The following is a 20,500-nucleotide window of genomic DNA, read 5'->3' on the forward strand; positions in this document are numbered from 1 at the left end:
CTCCGCTGCATGTGGAATCCTCCCGGACTAGGACCCGTGTCTCCTGCATTGGCAGGCGGACTCTTAACCACTGCACCAGCAAGGAAATCCTTTCTTTTTTTTAAATACATTTTAAACTTCACTTATTTTTATTTATTCTTCCTCTGTTTTCTTCCTCCTTCTTGATAAAAAGATATCTAGCAACTATTGACAGAAACTATTTTCCACTTTTTTCACTTACCCTAAATTCTCTATATGTTAATCCCTTAATCTTCCTTCATGTTAATCCTTCAATTCACTTTCACATTTGTGTTTTTCTTTTTTAACTGATTTTTTAAAATTCATTTATTTTATTTATTTATTTTTGGCTGCGTTGGGTCTTCATTGCAGTGCGGGGGCTTCTCACTGCGGTGGCTTCTCTTGTTGTGGAGCGTGGGCTCTCGGAATGTGGGCTTCGGTGGTTGCAGCACGTAGGTTCAGTAGTTGCGGCACGCGGGCTTAGTTGCTCTACAGCCCATGGGATCTTCCCAGACCAAGGCTCAAACCCATGTCCCCTGCATTGGCAGGTGGATTCTTAACCACTGTGCCACCAGGGAAGCCCTCATTTGTGCTTTTCAGAGAGCTTGTTTGAAGGACAAAATGCAGACAATTATCCATACAGAGACATACAGAAAGCTAAAGCATATTCCTTTCTGGGTCTTATATTTTCCTGCTTTATCTCTTATCTGAGTCCAAAAACTATCCCAGTTGTGGGAGACACTATTAATTACCTACCAATATCCATTCCCACTTCTTCCTTGCTATGGGAACCCCAATTTTACTCAAGCAGTTATGTTAACCAGCCCCATCACACTTGTTACAAATATGTTTTGCCCTCACTTTTCCATCCTCCCTTGCATGTAGGGGTAACCAAGTGAGAAGTCTGCAGAAGGATTCCAGAGCGTGAAAAGAAAATCAGCAGAAGGGAGGAGGCGGCTACTCTGAAAAGTATATTTTCCTGATGAAAGATATAATTGGCTCTTTCTATTCTCACTGACTCAAGCACAGAACGGATATTATGCCTAAAATGTACCAGCCCTAGGTCTCTATCATCACTGAGAGACAGAACCAGTGCCAGCAACGACCTACTCAGGTTTTCCTGTTATGGGGAAAAATATAAACCTCTTGTTGTTTAAGCCGCTATTCTTTGTGTATCCAGTTGCTTGCAGGAGAAAGCTTCCCTAACTGATTGACCAACCTTCCCCAGTAACTCCAAATAGGAATCAAACAATATTGTAACAGCACAAATGAAATGTGACCAAGCATCACAGAGCCAGCTCCATGCTCTGATCTGCCATGACAAACTCCAGAAGGCACTAAAAGAACACCAAGTCTGGCATCTATACAAAAGAGCACAGAGCATAGGGACCTTTGATTCCACCTGATCCTAGCACCAGATCATCACACTTTTCAAGCGTTGTGGAGAATAGACTAGAAAAATAAAAACAATATAAATCGCAACCCTTGTCTTCAAATGACCTTCATAAGAGTTCCTTGTGAATTATGCAACATGATTCCAACAAAAGGGACAAAAATTTTACCACTCAATTTTCCAGCCTGCCTCTAACGCAAGTACTAAGTAATATGTACATAGGCAGGAAAAGATAATGAAGGAAAATAATTAATACAGAGAATGCAAAAAGTAGCCAATTAGACTAAATGCAAAGACAAAGAAAAACAAAAATCTCCACAAATTAATACGGAGAATGTAGACTAGTCACCTGCTACTGGATTTCACCTAATTCACTGATAGGTTTTTAACCTACTCTGAACTGTAATGCTGATAACAATGAAATAATGCAACAGTTTAAGAAGACACTGTAAACTCAGCTTTGAAAGTGGTGCAAAAAAAGCAAGAATCCAATTACAGTGAACTAAACTGCTGTTACCAGAATAACCTTAATCCTTCAATTCTTTAAGCAAATGCCCCAGGACCTTTGTAAGAGCTATTTATACATTAGCTATTTATTACCTAATTGGCTATTTAATACTTTCTTGGCTTATGAGTTGAAAGCTAGTCATTGGCATTTTAAAGAGTACCTTTCAGCTGGACAACCTGAGTGAGCCAGTGTCTTTACCAGATTTAGCATCAAATATATTTGTCTGTATCAGCTTTAATATCAAATGTTTCAACGTTCAGATTTCCAGTGGTGTCATATGTTTATGCTTCTGTTGTGTTTTTTTTTTACCATTTATTTGTTAAAGATCCAAATAAGTTTATCACATTACAATTGATCACTATGTCTTTTTCCCAGCTTTATTGAGATATAATTGACATATAACATTGTGTAAGTTTAAGGTGTACAATGTGATGTGAGCAGTACATTTTTTTTGTTTTTGTTTTTGGTTTTTTTTTTGCGGTACACGGGCCTCTCACTGTTGTGGCCTCTCCCGTTGCGGAGCACAGGCTCCGGACGCGCAGGCTCGGCGGCCATGGCTCACGGGCCCAGCCGCTCCACGGCATGTGGGATCTTCCCGGACCGGGGCACGAACCCGTGTTCCCTGCATCGGCAGGCGGACTCTCAACCACTGCGCCACCAGGGAAGCCCAATACATTTTTTTAAGCTCTATTTTTTTTTTTATTGAAGTATAACTGCTTTACAATGTTATGTTAGTTTCTGCTGTACAATGAAGTGAATCAGCTATATGTATACCTATATCCACTCTCTCGGACCTCCCTCCCACCCATCCCACACATCTAGGTCATCACAGAGCACCAAGCTGAGTTCCCTGTGCTATACAACAGGTTCCTACTAGCTATCTAGTTTACACATGGTAGTGTATATATGTCTATCCTAATCTCCCAATTCATCCCACCCTCCCCTTCCCCCGTGTCCACATGTCCATTCTCTATGTCTGCATCTCTATTCCTGCCCTGCAAATAGGATCATCTGTACCATTTTTCTAAATTCCACATATATGCGTTAATATACGATATTTGTTTTTCTCTTTCTGACTTACTTCACTCTGTATGACAGACTCTAGGTCCATCCACATCTCTACAAATGACCCAATTTCATTCCTCTTTATGGCTGAGTAATACTCTTGGTGGGAATGTAAATTGATACAGCCACTATAGAGAATAGTATGGAGGTTCCCTAAAAAACTAAAAATAGAACTACCATATGACCCAGCACTCCAACTACTGGGCATATATCCTGAGAAAACTATAATTCAAAAAGATACATGCACCCCAATGTTCTCTGCAGCATTATTTACAATAGTCAGGACATGGAAGCAACCTAAATGTCCTCGATACATCTTCTAAGTCTCTTTTAATCCAAAGGTTTATCCTCCAACTCTTTTTTTTTAATCCTACAAATTGTTGTTTATTGTTTTCCACAGTTTGGATTTTCTGATTACATCCCTGAGATGTAGTTTCACGTGTTGCTCTCTTCTCTGTATATGTTGTAAACTGGTCGTTGGATCTGAAAACTGGATCACTTTCTGGTGTGATTATTCTTCCATCAGCAAGTACCACAATGACTGGTTGCCTTTTTGTGATACTAGCACACTTTTCCGTTTATGAACTGTTTTTATTCACAACACTTCTGACACCAAATGTGTGGGTTTTCTAGACGAAGCAATTTTCCAATTCCCTATGGACACCAACTGGGTGTCCTACAAGTCAATTCAATTCTAACACTAACTACTAGGAGTTAACTCAGACACCGCAGGTTAAAGGCTCGGATTCACAAGGCTGCCCCCACTTCAGTCTTCAATCACAAGTCTCGGGCCTCTGGTACTTCAGACCAACCAGCTATAAATCGGGAGTACCATCCCCCCCAGCACCTCAATGTGTTCACCAACCCAGAAGCTCTCCAAACCCTATCAGTTAGAGGGTTTTGTGGAGATTCCATTACATGGGCATGATTCATTAAATGGGAATGCTGATTGATCCATTTCTAGTCCCTCTTCCCTCCTCAGAGGTTGGGGAGGTAGGGCTGAAAGTTCAACCCTATAATCACATGACCAGTTCCTCTGGCAACCAGCCCCCTTCAGATGCAATCTAGGGGCCCACCAAGAGTCATCTAATTAGCATAAACTCAGGTATGGTTGGAAAGGGGCTAATTACAAATAACAAATTATGCTCCTCTCAGCTCTATTACTCAGGAAATTCCAAAGGTTTTAGAAGTTCGTTTGTCAGTAACCAGGATGACAATATGTATTTATTATATCACAATATTCAGTTCCTAGGTCACTAGATTATTAGAGTTTATAATTTGGTTATATTGTATCATTCCTTCATCATTTATTATTGGAATACTTCCATAAAAAAGACATATTTGTTACTTAGTAATACAGTTCGTATTGAAAAGTAATACAGTTCGTATTCCTTTTTTTTTAACTCATTTTCAAAATAATAAGTTGCTTCTCCAGAATTCTCCAATGGTGAACAATTTGTTGCTTTTCATTTTATTTATTTATTTATTTTTGGCTGCATTGGGTCTTCGATGCTGCGTATGGGCTTTCTCTAGTTGCAGAGAGTGGGGGCTACTCTTCATTGTGGTGCACAGGCTTCTAATTGCGGTGGCTTCTCTTGTTGTGGAGCACAGCCTGTAGGCATGCAGGCGTCTGTAGTTGTGGCATGCGGGCTCAGTAGTTGTGGTTCATGAGCTCTAGAGCGCAGGCTCAGTAGGTGTGGTGCACAGGCTTAGTTGCTCCACGGTATGTGGCATCTTCCCAGATCAGGGCTCGAACCCATGACCCGTGCATTGACAGGTGGATTCTCAACCACTGTGCCACCAGGGAAGTCCTGCTTTTCATTTCTTAATATTACAGACTCATGAGTTTAAACATATTCCATGTGTTTCAATCAACTTCTATTATTGTTCTACTGGTGCTCAATTTGTTTCATCTTTGGCCAGTGGGAGCTCTTCAGGTTGACTCCAGAGTCCTTCTGACACTCCCTTAGCTAGTCTTTGATAGCTTTCTTGCTATCAGATAAGATGTTTCAGACTCAACTTAAAAACCTCCCAATACGCTAGTTTCTCTTCAGATTGAATAAATCTTTTGCCTTTTACTAAAACAAACAAACAAAACTTTCTGCTCCATAGCTAGAATCAGCCATTCCCCCATGGAACCCTCGTTCCTTTTAGTAGGAAATGGTATCTGGATTCCACGATCTGAGAGCAATACCTATCAATTCCTTCATTTATCAAACATTTTCTGAGCAGTTAGTATGTGTCAGTCGTAGGATTTGGCTTTCAAGATACAAAGATATAACACAAACTCAAAGAGCTGACAAACCAGTGGCATATACTTAGAAAGAATAGATAATCAAGACATGTAGAACAAAGCAAATAAGCTCTAGGCAAAATAATCCATTTGAAATTTATCTGGTCAGGTAATACACTTTGATCTTTGTAGTACTCTTAGAGAGAAATAAGTAAGATTCACTGTGACATAACTAGAGAAAGACCCAAAGAACTATACCTATACTATACCTTGGCTAAGAAAGCAGAATTGAGTCATTCTCTAGATATATAAAGCACTGCTACTTATCAACATCAATCAGAGCAGGGGAAGAGGAGATCAGACTTATCTTCAGGTATACAGAGTTACGCAAATGACTGAATGCCTTTCTCATAGAATGTTAAAATAAAGGTCCTTGCCAAACTAAGGAAATCTTTTCATTCTAAGCATGCATATACTTATCATCGGTGTGTTTCTTGCATTTAATACCACACTCTTTCAAAGATTAAAGTAAAATATTTCTCAAGCAAAAAATGTTTTGAAAATTGCAATTTTTCCATTCACTAATATTTTACTTCCAACTAGCAATTACTTACAAAGCAGCTTACCTTTTGTCTGTCTTATTAACTTTCCCTCTTCTCCATTTTCTACTTACATACCTCTCTCTGTTTCTTAAACTTGTTTCTTCCTGACTTTCTGCAAAACACAGCTTATTCAGGAACCCCACTCAAACCAATAAGAAAGGGATAGAAAAGGCAAAAAGAAATTGCTGCCTGTGTTAATTTTAAAAGGAAAATTCCTTTAAAACAGTATCTAACACTCTGTATTCTCAAAAATAAAAAATGTTAACTTGCTTGTAAATGTTACATGCTGTACATAAGTTACAAAAATAAAGCATTATAATGAAAAATAATAAAATCTCCCACCTTTCAGCACTAAATGCTGACTCCGTGTCAATGTACACAACGGCTCCTTCTAATCCTCCCATGTTGGTAGGTAATGTAGCCAAAATGCTCATCATTATACAAAACTGAGTTTTTCCACAACCTGGTGGACCTGTAATCTAAAATTTAAAAAAAAAATTGTTATTTGTATAAACATTACAATCTAATCAAAGCAAAATCCTTTTAAGAACTTGCTACATATACAGTCCAACTAACCTGGGTTCCCAGAGAGAACATTCTAATACACCCCTTGTATGTAATAAATTAACTTCCCCCCTATCCATCTGAATTGGTACTAGTTATGCACCATCCCTGGGAGAAGTGAGAAAATAGTCACCCAGACCATCCTCTGTGTTCTGTAGTTCAGATGAAAAACTGGTTGAGAAAGCCTTGAGGATTCATTTATAAATTCACAACTTGGAGTTCTATACCTTTTCCTCATTAAGACATTTATAGAAAGATCTTGAAAATATTTAAGAGGCTTTAATAATTGGTTTAGCATTTTTTATAAATTGGCCTTTCAAAACAATTTTGTACTAGTACTAGTACATTTGTACTAGTCCCACTAAAAGGTACTTTGATCTTTATTCTTAAAAGTATTTAGGAGTAAAAGGTATTGATATATACAATTTAATTTCAAATGAATCAGAAAAAAAGTGTATGTGTCTGTGTGTGTGTGTGCATGTGTCTGTGCAGAAGAGAGATAAAGCAAATAAAACAAAATTCAATAATTACTGAATCTAGGTGATTCATACTTTGAAGTGTATATTTTAAAATTTTAGTTGGTGGAAAGTTATTTTGAGATTATAAAATTCAAAAACAAGAGGATATAGATGGAAAAGAATAGGACGTTAATCACAGGCATATTTGAGTCCAACAGGAAGCAGTTAACAAAAATTAATTTGAAAATATTAAAAATATCCCCTTTAACACGCTATTTGTCATACTGGCTGTGGCATACAAATTTTAAGAACCAGAACACTATCCCTTTTGTGAGGATAACACTAATGAACAATTTTTCACAATAGGAAGAAGGGAAAAGAAGAGGAGGAAAGGAGAGAAGAAAATCTCAGGTAGAGATGAACAGAAGTCCAAGCTAAGACTGAGACACACGAGATCTGAAGAAACTGTCTCAGATATACTATGAAGCAGGAAGAAATAAGAAGGGATGACCCAGGAGTCTAAATCATGGAGGCCAATGGTTCTCAAACATGAGTGAACATTAGAATCACCTGGCAAGCTCATTGACCAGCATTTCTGGTTAACAATAGGTCTGAAATAGGGCCTGAAAATTTACGTTTCTAGTAAGTTGACACTGATGCTGCTCTACATTTGAGAACTACTGTTTTTGGAATTTAGAGTAAGGGTAAACTTCATTTATCAAAGCTTAACATTAAAAAAAAACAAAGGCTCACAAGCTAGAAACCATGTGCTGATTTATAATCTCTAAAACAATGATACAGATTTTTAGCATAAATAATTGCTGCTAGCAATAACAGTGTGCCAGATCATGAGTGATCAGTGAGAACTCCAAAGTTCTTTGATTACATACTCCAACAAACAAACCAAAAAAAAAATAAAAATTTTAGTATGAACCTCCAATATATGCATATGTATTATATATATACTATTTTACTAATACATTCTATGCAGTATAAAACCACATGAAATAGGGATTAAAAAATAAAGATTACAAGCATTTAAAAATAGTTTCGTATCTTGTTTTAATTCTAAAATACAATACAAATCAATAGTTTCATAACATATATTAGTTGTATAGATCTTTTCACTCTCATAAAAACTTATTAGCACTTTTAGTGGAGCAAAGATAATAATGAAAATAAATGAAACTATGTATGCTGTTTTTTAAATACTGATTTAAATATTTTGTAATTCAGTAACTGAAATGTCAGTTCCTAAGTTTTGCTTATTTCAGTGCTTAATTGCAATGGCTCTACAGTTGAGAAGGTGATAATTGCAAAACTGCAAGGATTGAAATGAAAGAAATACATGATTTGTTGTACTTAGGAAATCATTATTTTTTAATATCTTTTCCAATTATCAAGTTTTTGTTGAACTCTGGCTAATAAATTTCCATCTTCCCTCATATCAACTAATTATTCTTTTTTTTTTTTAAACAGAGAACAGGAGTATTTATTTATTTATTTAGGGCTGTGTTGGGTCTTCGTTTCTGTGTGAGGACTTTCTCTAGTTGTGGCAAGCGGAGGCCACTCTTCATCGCGGTGCACGGGCCTCTCACTATCGCGGCCTCTCTTGTTGCGGAGCACAGGCTCCAGACGTGCAGGCTCAGTAGTTGTGGTTCACGGGCCTAGTTGCTCTGCAGCATGTGGGATCTTCCCAGACCAGGGCTCGAACCCGTGTCCCCTGCATTAGCAGGCAGATTCTCAACCACTGCGCCACCAGGGAAGCCCCTCAACTAATTATTCTTGTAAACTAATCAAAATATATTGACTTTTAACATTTTTAATAATTGGTTTCACAATCAAAGGAAACTATTTGGAAGATTTCTTAACAGTATAGAAAATATTGTTAAAGTTTTTTAAAGTGTGCAGATAGTAAAGTTTTCACAAGATACACATCTTTGATGACAAAAATCACATGATAAAAGAAACATTTCCAAGCAATGATTTGAAAAACACTCTGTATTTTGATCTCTGTCTTTTAAGAAGCAGTTACTTTCGCACTCATTGTAAAAATATCCTTTACTTTGAAGGGATGGAGTAAGAGTGTTCCATTGGTTGCTTGCTTGCTTGATTTTCAATCTGCTAGGTGGTATATTATATAGCCACTTGTTATACAAAGAGTGTCAGCAAATTTGACATATCTTGTCTTTTCATTTTAAAAAAGTTTCACTCAAAAATAAAAGTTTCACCCATCTTTAAATTCAACAGTCTTTTACAATCTTTGCTGTGAGATAACCAAAGAAGCTCTTGTGATTCAAATGACTTTCATGGTCACTCTTCCTCTCATTACAGACTATACTACAAAGAGTCAATACTTTACCAGTCAGGTTCTTATAAAAATTGTACCATCCTGAAGCACTCTTCACACATCTGACATCAGCTTCTGTGTTGCTATAGACTGCCTAAGGATGATGTAACCGAATAATTCAGAGTTTTACAGAGAACATTCGTATACCCACCACCTAGACTCTGCAACTGCCATTTTATTGTTACTATACTATATAGTACAGTATACTACTACACTATACTATCCATCAATCCATCCTTCTATCCATTCATCAATCCATCTTAGATGTTTTTAAATGCATTTCAAAGTAAGTCAAAGACATAAATATACTTTCCCCTAACAGTTCAGTGTGTATATAATTAACCTGAGTTTAATGTGTATTATTTTTTTTCCTTTTAAGGTAAATTTTACACACAATGAAATGCCCAAATCTTGAGTGTATCATTTGATGAGTTCCAGCAAATGTATACACATATGCAATCTAAACCCCTGTCAAAATCAGAACATTAACATTACTACCAGGAAATTCCCTCATAAACATTGCTTTATATTCAAGAAGTCATTTATTTTTGAGAATATATCTTCCTTGACACATCTTTACTTTTGTGGCCCAAAAATAATTTAGTTCATGTATTTCATTACTGAAACAGAATCTAGCTTATTAATACGATAATCTGGGCCCTGTTAGAAACTTCTGTACTTTTATTATATACCATCTTTCCACAATGAATAACTTGTTTTAATTCTTGATGCTTATCAGCAGCAGTGATTTCCATCTGAAAGTATTTATTCACAAAAGAATCCACTTAAGTTGTTGCCATGTTGTTTCCTATGTCTTATTTCATCCACTTTACTGTAACAGGACAGGAAGAACAAGAGTGTCCCTGACAGTATTAACAATGTATTGCATTTGGCCTTTTGCTCTTAAGAAAACCCAAGAGAGGCTTTTATCATTAATTCTATCATTAATTTTATATGATAAAATTTTATATGATAAAATTATATGATAATTTCTATCATTAATTTTAGTGAAATTTTTCTAGATATTGAATATGTATCACATGACTTTAAAAGTCACTGAAAAACCTGTGGAGGTTCGTCTTCCTGTGATGTGTTTCTTAACTATGATGGCTTCCTACTATCATTTGCCAGTATTTCAAGGAACAAAATAACAGAGGAAGTTTCACTGTTAACAATAATGGATACAATTCCATATATCAAACTGTTTTCTTTATAATTTCAAATTTTTTGGATGTCTTCACAGATGAGATTAGACTGTCATTGATTTTTGCTTCATTAATTGTAGGAGAGTCATCAGCTCTGACTTTTATGTACACGTGGTCCACTTCTGCTCACATTATTAGTATTGCCTTCAACACATAGTTTCTTTGCAGGAATCTTTTTATGCCATTTGTCTGCTTTGTGAGGTATGATTTAGTTAAATCAATAAATCCACTAACTAGGTACATGCAGAACTATAATTCATCCCAATATGTTGAAAATAAAGATACAATCAAGGTGCCCCTGTCAACCTTCTGTATCCTTTCCTCATGGACTATACCTGACACATGACAGTCGAACATACAGACCAAGTAAGGATGCCAGTGTCAATCCACTTATTAAATATCAGTAAAGGTTTATTTCATGTTTTAAACTGAAATACCAATAAAAGTTCTAATATCTTTTTCCCACAACCCAATGGACCATCTTACATACTGTCCTTTGGAGACTGGTAGTTTTGAAGAGCCCAAAACACTTTTCATGGACCTTTTATCATCATCAAGGACAACATGGATAAAATTAATCACCAGACATCAGAGCAAAGGAAACTTCTACCAATAATAGTTGAAAGGGGATCTTGAAAATGAGAAATGATGACTCTTCAGAGTGCTAACTAATGGAGGAACAAAGGACTTCCTTTCTATACATAGTACCTACATGCCCGGTTTTAGATATGTTCTAAGATTTAATGAGCTTAAACCCATGAAATGCTTTGTGATTTTTAGTGGAAAGGTGAAACAAGCTCTCAATTTAAAAACATTTTTTAAGATGTTATATATGAATATATTCAGTAAAGTATCAAATACCATGATACTGTAAAGTGTTATCTTATTATTCCATCTTCAAAGAAAACATGTAAAAAAAAATCTGAAGTTAAACAAGTGCAGCTGGTATTTTACCTGCATCATTATTTTTTTTTAACATCTTTATTGGGGTATAATTGCTTTATAATGGTGTGTTAGTTTCTGCTTTATAACAAAGTGAATCAGTTATACATATACATATGTTCCCATATTTCCTCCCCTCTGCGTTTGCCTCCCTCCCACCCTCCCTATCCCACCCCTCCAGGCGGTCACAAAGCACCGAGCTGATCTCCCTGTTCTATGCGGCTGCTTCCCACTAGCTATCTACCTTACATTTGGTAGTGTATATATGTCCATGCCTCTCTCTCGCTTTGCATCATTATTTTTATGTACTGATTCAGTACAGTCTTGAGAAAAGTAGAATATCACATGAATAACATAAGATTTCTGGGTTCATTTGGCTTTTGTATGCTTGCTTTACTTTGCATTCGAATTTGGATATTAACATTTTCTTTAAACTATAATAACTAATTTCTAATTCTTTAGCAATCTCAGATTCTTTTCATATATTTTTCCTCTCTAACCTCAAAAAAAATATGTTATATGCAATTTTTATGGGCTGGCTGGAGTTAAATTTCATTATTTTTTCAGGTTTACTTAGTGGGTTAAAACATTTCAACATTAATAATTTTTAGCTTCAGATAGTTTAGCTCTGACTTCTAGCAGCCAAACCACAAAATTTCAAATTGTGTTCAGTTCCCAGGTTCAGCTCCAATGGTGGTTAGAAAGAGAGAACATGCCAAACCAGAATAGTCTAAGTGATTTGCTTCTTGGAAACTCAGAGTGAATACAGCATTTACACACGGAAGACACCAGTAAAATACAATTAGCTTCATAGAGTTAGAGTCTGAGTTTCAACAATCCTGCATGAGAAATGTAAAAGAACAGAAAGAAAACAACCGGTAGTGAAGATCACTAGAATATCAACAAGGAAGCAAATATTAGCAATTGCTTTAAAGGGGGAAGAGAATTATTACCAAGAAAAGAAAGTCTAATTATATTAAAGTGAAAATGAAGCCTAGTCATTTTAGTCTTAAAAAAGATTCACTGGTAGAGATGAATGTGAAACCTGGACCTATTGGGGCCTAAAATCTTACCTAGTAACTCTTCCGCACATTCAAAATAGGGGCATGAGGATGGGGCAATCCACCAAGCCAATACTTTGCAGAGAAAATTTAAGGGCTGCCTGGTTCTGATCTGAGAAAAGAGCATGTGGAAACGTCACAGCACCTTTTTTTTTTTTTGCGGAACGCGAGCCTCTCACTGTTGTGGCCCCTCCCATTGCAGAGCACAGGCTCTAGACGCGCAGGCTCAGCGGCCATGGTTCATGGGCCCAGCCGCTCCACGGCATGTGGGATCCTCCCGGACCGGGGCACAAACCCGTGTCCCCTGCATTGGCAGGCGGACTCTCAACCACTGCGCCACCAGGGAAGCCCATAGCATCTTTTTAATGACCCCCTTCCCCCAGCATCTAACTACCCGTCTCCATGTGCTCTACTATTATGTATAAATACGATTAGGTCTTCAGACCTACAGAATTCTTTTTAAGAGTCACTCTCTGAATCCTAAAACAAAGAAACAAAAAGCGAACAATATCAGAAAGGTTGGGTAGCTCTTTGCCTTGTGAAAGAAATCTTGATTTTAAATTACTTTATATCAACAGTGGAAGATTTCGTATCTCACATTTTCTCCACCACTCCCTCTTACTCAATACTGACAACTGCTGTTTTTAAAGTAAATGGGAAGGGAAGGAGAAAAAGAAGGGAGGAGAACAGAACAGAAAAAAAGCAAGAGGACATGGAAATGACAAGTACCACAAGCTACACAGTAAAAAAAAAAAAAAACAGAAAAATCAACCTGTCAAGAGATATAATAATTTATTTAACAATCATATAATATGTGCCATATAAAAGACTTTATGAAACCTTTATGGAGAAAGATGTTCATTTCTTAATCAGGAAATGAATGAAGAATTAGGAACAATGATTCAATCAACCACGTATGCTAAACTCCTGTACTAGGACAAAGGCCTGGTTGTCCTGCCTTTCAAAACACTGGGCAGCATAAACAAATCCCATCAGCAGATCAAGGAACGCTGATTAGAAATCTCTCCCTAGTTTTCCTACTGCTGTTGCTGCACGTGGAGCAGACCAGAATCTGACTGCAGCTTGAAGGAGATGAGACCCACCCTGGCCAACCTGCAGACCCATGAGCAAGAAAAATTACTGTTTGCTGATGTTGTAAGCAGACTTGAGCAGCCAAAATTGACTGATAAAGCATTTATGTTTCACTGTTGATACATTTCTATGTATGCCAAGGCCCTTGTGGACACTTGAATTTACAAGGCCTGACTTATTGTCTCCTGTGATCTTTAGACCACAGCCCACCCTGCCAACTAAAAAGAAGCAGAACTGAAATATTTACCTGTTCTGAGGAAAAGTTAGGAAGCCGAAACAGGACTCTGGCGTCCTGCCTCTACCTTTTTGGGACAGTAGGATGGTCACTTCCAAAGCAAACTGCCCTACTCAAGGAGGACACCTGGTCTCCTTAAATCATGAACAAAGCATAGAAATGACTCAGGAAACACAAATAATGTAGACATGTGCTACATTGTTTCTCATTATTTACAGCAAGGATCTGGGTATAATCATTACTCTTAAATGTTGTAAAGATTTGTCAGTGCTTCACAGGTTTACCCTTCCAGAGGTACTCTCCAAACAAGACATGCAGATGCTACATCTCTTTTTGCTGACATGAGTTTGGACCAGTACTCTAGTCCTGTAATCTCTGGATTACAGTATGAAAATACCTTTTTTAATGATCCCTTTAAATACAAACTTTAATTTTACCTAATCACATCAGCATCTTTGTCATGCACTCTCAGCAGGGATGATAGTGACCCCAAAGGCAAAACTTGGTTTTAATTGGGGAAGGAGAGATTTTACTCTTTTCCCATATAAAGCACAGAACTACATACAGTACATAAACAGATATAGAGTATATCTACAGTATTAAAATCTCGCGGGGGGCGGGGGTTTATTAGGGGAAAAAAAATGTCTAAAAAGCTCCTTAGGGGGTGATAATGAAAAAAAAATTGAGAAACACTGATCTGATCTGTATTACCTCATGTGAGAAGGCTACCATTACATGGTCTGATCTCCACATAATGCAAACATTTAAAGTTTAAACTTCAAACATATCTTTACTACCAATACTGTTATAATAGATGCAGAGTTATCTGCTTATATATTCCATAAGTGAGGAACCTGATGTTCTCTGGGAATGAGACAAAGCCCTGTAGCTCACTTCCATTAGTGATTCAGCAGAGCTGGTTTCTCTTTGATTTCTCCTCTGCTGCTTTGCCTTTGGCATGAGTAGCACTTCTCTAATTCCACTTTTAATCTTGGTGCTGTAACTGAACATACACAGATTCAGTGCAGTTCACATAAATCAAAACTGATGATAAATAAATTAGGGTGTTTTGAAGTCAGAGTCAGGAAAGAGCAGCTATAAAAGTGACAGCAGAATGTTTCCAGATTTATTCTTACTCCCTCAAGTCATCTCCAGGCCTAGTCTAAGTTTACTCAGCTAGATGCCTTACCTCTTACCTTCAACAGATCTAACTTCTATCTGATATCCAGGACTCCAGGTTTGAACTTTTCACCAGAAACAAAGATCGTGCAATGCAATTTGGTTAGACATCTCCACTGAGACCTGTATGAGTTACTGCTATGTAACAAATGACCACAAACCTAGCAGCTTTAAAACAACACCCGTTTATTATCTCACAGTTCTGTAGGTCAGTGAGCCACTTTGGAGGCAACTCCTCCAGCTCTAGTCAAGTTTTCAGATAATGGCAGCCTCAGCCAATATCTTAACTGTAATCTCATGAGAGACCAGAACCAAATACAGCCAGCTAAGCTGCTTCTGAATTCCTGACTCACAGAAACTGTGTGAGATAATAAGCAAGCATTTATTGATGTTTCTAGCCACAAAGTTTTGGAATGATTTGTTAAACAGCAGTATGTAACCACAATTATATAAATAAATATGTAGATATAGATATATAGAATCAGAGATATTCAACTTTAAAACTTGTAAGAAAAAAACTCCTAAAAGAATCACTGACGTTTATTAATAAAAAATCAATTAAGTAGAAAAATCATATTCCTTAAATGTACTATATTGATAATTTGAAAAAACAAATGGCATACAAATGAAAATAGATATTGTACCATGAAAGAGCAATAACATTAAAAGTTCCTAGTTTGGCTTATTCAAAGACCAAAGAGGACAGTGTAGGAGAGACAGCAAGAACCAAAACATTATAGCAAACAAGTACTAAAGAACTGCTAAAAAATAAATAAATGAAAACAAATTCATTCATTCAATTAATACTTATTATGTATCTTCTACCTGTGCTAATACTGTGGATATAATAATAAAAAGAATAAGATAATCCCTGCCCACTTGGAATTTATTCTCCAATGAGAAAGACATACATTAACTAATCACACAAACAGTAAACCTGTAACGGTGACAAGTGCTACATAGAAGAACCATAGTACATGGTTCAGTTCTCCAGGAATACACAGTTCTAAATATGTTAATTTAAACATAATTAAATAGGCTCAAAATATACAAAATAATAAAACTACAAGTAAATTTGTTAACAATATAATGGAGTATTTTAATAACCCTCTTTGAATTAGTATCAGGTCAGGTTGAGAAAAACAAAATCAGCAAAGATAAAGAAGAGTTGAACAACCCAAATTACAAGCTTAATTTAATGGCCGTAGGCAGAACACACATCATTAGAGCATTCTTCTCATGCACACACGGGACACTTACAAAAGTTGATCACATATTAATCCTTAAAACAAGTTTCAGGGACTTCCCTGGTGGCACAGTGGTTAAGACTCCATGCTCCCAATGCAGGGGACCTAGGTTTGATCCCTGGTCAGGGAATTAGATCCCACATTGCATGCCACAACTAAGAGTGCATATGCTGCAATTAAGGAACCAGCGAGCTGCAACTAAGGAGCCCCTGAGCCACAACTAAGGAGCCTGTCTGCCGCAACTAAGGAGCCTGCCTGCTGCAACTAAGACCTGGCACTACCAATAGCGCCAATAAATATTTATTTACCAAAATAAATAAATAAATATTTAAAAACAACAACAACAAGAAGTCTCAGAAAATTTCTGAGACTCAATATCACACAAAATTCTCTGACCAAAATGCAATTAGGTTAACAATCTAATTAAAATGCGAAAGGTAGGGCTTCCCTGGTGGCGCAGTGATTGAGAGTCCGCCTGCCGATGCAGGGGACGCAGGTTCGTGCCCTGGTCCAGGAAGATCCCACATGCTGTGGAGCGGCTGGGCCCATAGGCCATGGCAGCTGAGCCTGCGCGTCCGGAGCCTGTGCTCCGCAACGGGAGAGGCCACAACAGTGAGAGGCCAGCGTACCGCAAAAAACAAAAAACAAACAAAAAAATGTGAAAGGTAAATTTTTAATTAAATAATTTAGATACTCAAACATTCCCAAAAAACATAAGTTAAAGAAGTAATCATAATGGAAATTTTTAAATACTATTAGAACTAAATAAAAATAAAGTACTTTATCACCAAAAAGAATGCAGGAAGAAAAATTTGTAGCCTTACAAGCTCAGAGTAAAAAGAAGAAAAACTGAAAATTAATTAATTAAATGTGTAATTTAAAAAGTTGGGGGGTGGTGATAAGAATCCCAGAATAAACACAATTAGGTAGAGGGAGATAATAAGAAAATAACAAAAGTCATTGAGGTAGAAGACAAAGAAAACCAACAAAACCAAAACAAAAAGCACAGTTCTTTGGAAAGACTATAAAATACTCAAACCTTTGACCAGATCTTTTTAAAAGGAAGGGAAAGAGAAGACAAAGTTAATAATATTAGGAATGAAAAGAGTGGGTAGAACCACATATAAAACCAGATTTAAAGACAAGGAGAATACAGTGAAAACTTTTATGACAATAAATTTTCAAACTTAAAGAAAATGGGCAAATTCCTAAAAATATCATTCACCAAAACTACTTAGAAAGAAATAAAAAACCTGAATAGCCCTTTAATCATTAAAAAATTTATTTGTTTCAATTTTCCCACAAGGAAAGTACCAAGATCAGACAATTTTTCAGGCAAGTTCTACCAAATTTTCAAGAAACAATTCTCATCTTATGCAAACAATTACAGAATATAAAAAAAGGAAGATATTCCACAATTCACTTTACCAATTAATTCAAAATAGATCACACAAAAATTAACTCAAAATAGATCACAGACTAAATGTAAAGCCTAAATATAAAACTCTAGAAGAAAACATAGCAAAAACTTGTGTCCTTGGCTAGACAAAAAATTCATAGAGGTGACACCGAAGTACAGTCTTTAAAATAAAAAAACTGATAGATTAGACTACAAAATTAAAAACTTCACAAGTTACCATTAAGAAAATGAGGAGAGACGCCACAGATAGGAAGAAAATAACTTCAAATTATATATCTGATAAAGGACTTGTATCCAGAATATAAAAGAACTCACAACTCAATAACAAGAAAACAAACAATTAAAAAATAGGCAAAAGATTTGAACAGATATTTCATTTAAAAAAAACATAGAAATGGCTAATAAGTACATGAATAGGTGTTCATATCATTAGTCATCAGGAAAACACAAATTAAAACCACAATTAGGAAAACACAAATTAAAACCAAGTCATTAGGAAAACACAAATTAAAATTAACAACCACAGTGTCCTAACACTCACTAGAACAGCTAAAATCAAAAAGATAAACAATACTAAGTGTTGCTGAGGATGTGGAAAAACAAACCATCATGAATTGCTGGTGAGAGTGTTAAATGTCACAACCACTTTGGAAAGCAGCCTGGCAGTTTCTTAGAAAGCTAAACATGCACCTAGCGTATGATCTAGCCATTCCACTCCTAGGAATCTATGCAAGAGAAGTAAAAAACCTATGCCCACACAAAGACATGTTTGTGAATTTTCATAATAGCATTATTCCTGATAGATAAAAACTGTAAACAATCCAAGTACCAATCAACTGACAGTTGGATAAACAAAATGTGTTACAGCCATACCATGGAATACTATTAATACTACTCAACAATTAATAAGAACAAACTGCTAATACATGTTACAAAATCAATGAACCTCAAAAACATCATTCTAGGTGAAAAACACCAAACACAAAAGCGACATATTATTTGATTCCACTTATATGAAATGTTTAGAAAAGGCAAATGTAGACAAAACGTAGATCAGTGGATGCCTAGGGCTGAGGATTGGAGTGAGGATTAACTATAATCGGGCATGAGGGAATGTTTTAGGATGATGGGACACATTGTAAACCTGGATTGTGATGACTTACTATGAATTCACTAATATAATCGAATTACAGTTACAGAGGTTGAATTTTAGAGTATTTAAATTGTACCTTAATAGAATTATTTTTGAGCAGAAGCAAGAAGAACTACAATTCTGCAGCCTGTGGAATGAAAACCACATTCACAGAAAGACAGACAAAATGAAAAAGCAGAGGACTTTGTACCAGATGAAGGAACAAGATAAAAGGCCAGAAAAACAACTAAATGAAGAGGAGATAGGCGATCTTCCAGAAAAAGAATTCAGAATAATGATAGTGAAGATGATCCAAGATCTCGGAGAAAGAACGGAGACAGGGCTTCCCTGCTGGCACAGTGGTTAAGAATCTGCCTGCCAATGCAGGGGACACAGGTTCAAGCCCTGGTCCAGGAAGATCCCACATGCCACGGAGCAACTAAGCCTATGCGCCACAACTACTAAGCCTGTGCTCTGGAACCCATGAGCCACAACTACTGAAGCCCGCATGCCTAGAGCCTGTGCTCTGCAACAAGAGAAGCCACTGCAATGAGAAGCCTGCACACCTCAACGAAGAGTAGCCCCCACTCACAGGAACTAGAGAAAGCCTGCACACAGCAACAAAGACCCAACAGAGACAAAAATAAATAAACTAAATAAAATAACTTTAAAAAAAAAGAATGGAGGTAAAGATTGAGAAGATGCAAGAAATGTTTACCAGAAACCTAAAAGAATTAAAGAACAAACAAACAAGAGATGAACAATACAATAACTGAAATGAAAAATATACTAGAAGGAATCAATAGCAGAATAACGGAGGGAGAAGAACAGATAAGTGACCTGGAAGACAGAATGGTGGAATTCACTGCCACAAAACAGAATAAAGAAAAAAGAATGGAAAGAAATGAAGACAGCCTAAGAGACCTCTGGGACATTAAATGCAACAACATTTGCATTATAGGGGTCCCAGAAGGAGAAGAGACAGAGAAAGGACCCAAGAAACTATTTGAAGAGATTATAGTCGAAAATTTCCCTAACATGGGAAACGAAATAGCCACCCAAGTCCAGGAAGCACAGAGAGCCCCAGGCAGGATAAACCCAAGGAGAAACACGCCGAGACACATAGTAATCAAATTGGCAAATATTAAAGACAAAGAAAAAATATTGAAAGGGAAAAACAACAAATAACACACAAAGGAACTCCCACAAGGTTAACAGCTGATTTCTCAGCAGAAACGCTACAAACCAGAAGGGAGTAGCACGATATATTTAAAGTGATGAAAGGGAAGAAACTGCAATCAAGATTATTCTACCTGGCAAGGATCTCATTCAGATTCGATGGAGAAATCAAAAGCTTTACAGATAAGCAAAAGCTAAGAGAATTCAGCACCACCAAACCAGCTCTACAACAAATGCTAAAGGAACTTCTCTATGTGGGAAACACAAGACAAAAAAAGGACCTACAAAAACAAAAACAAAACAATTAAGAAAATGGTCATAGGAACATATATATCGATAATTACCTTAAACGTGAACGGATTAAATGCTCCAACCAAAAGACACAGGCTCGCTAAATGGATACAAAAAAACAAGACCCATATATATGCTGTCTACAAGAGACCCACTTCAGACCTAGGGACACATACAGACTGAAAGTAAGGGGATGGAAAAAGATATTCCATGCAAATGGAAATCAAAAGAAAGCAGGAATAGCAATATTCATATCAGATAAAATAGACTTTAAAATAAAGAATGTTACAAGAGACAAGGAAGGACATGACATAATGATCAAGGGATCAATCTGAGAAGAGGATATA

The 20,500-nt window shown here is 36.6% G+C and overlaps 1 protein-coding gene across 1 annotated transcript in view; it reads right to left on the bottom strand.

Annotated features, from left to right (window-relative positions):
• Positions 1-20,500, bottom strand: part of RAD51B (RAD51 paralog B) — a 609,003-nt gene that overhangs the window by 561,700 nt on the left and 26,803 nt on the right. Inside the window, exon 5 of the mRNA XM_060004352.1 lies at positions 6,141-6,277. Coding sequence (XP_059860335.1) covers positions 6,141-6,277 — 137 coding nt within the window. The remainder of the gene's footprint in view (positions 1-6,140; positions 6,278-20,500) is intronic.

Source organism: Delphinus delphis, chromosome 2 (genome assembly GCF_949987515.2).
Source record: "Delphinus delphis chromosome 2, mDelDel1.2, whole genome shotgun sequence".
Lineage (NCBI taxonomy): Eukaryota > Metazoa > Chordata > Mammalia > Artiodactyla > Delphinidae > Delphinus > Delphinus delphis.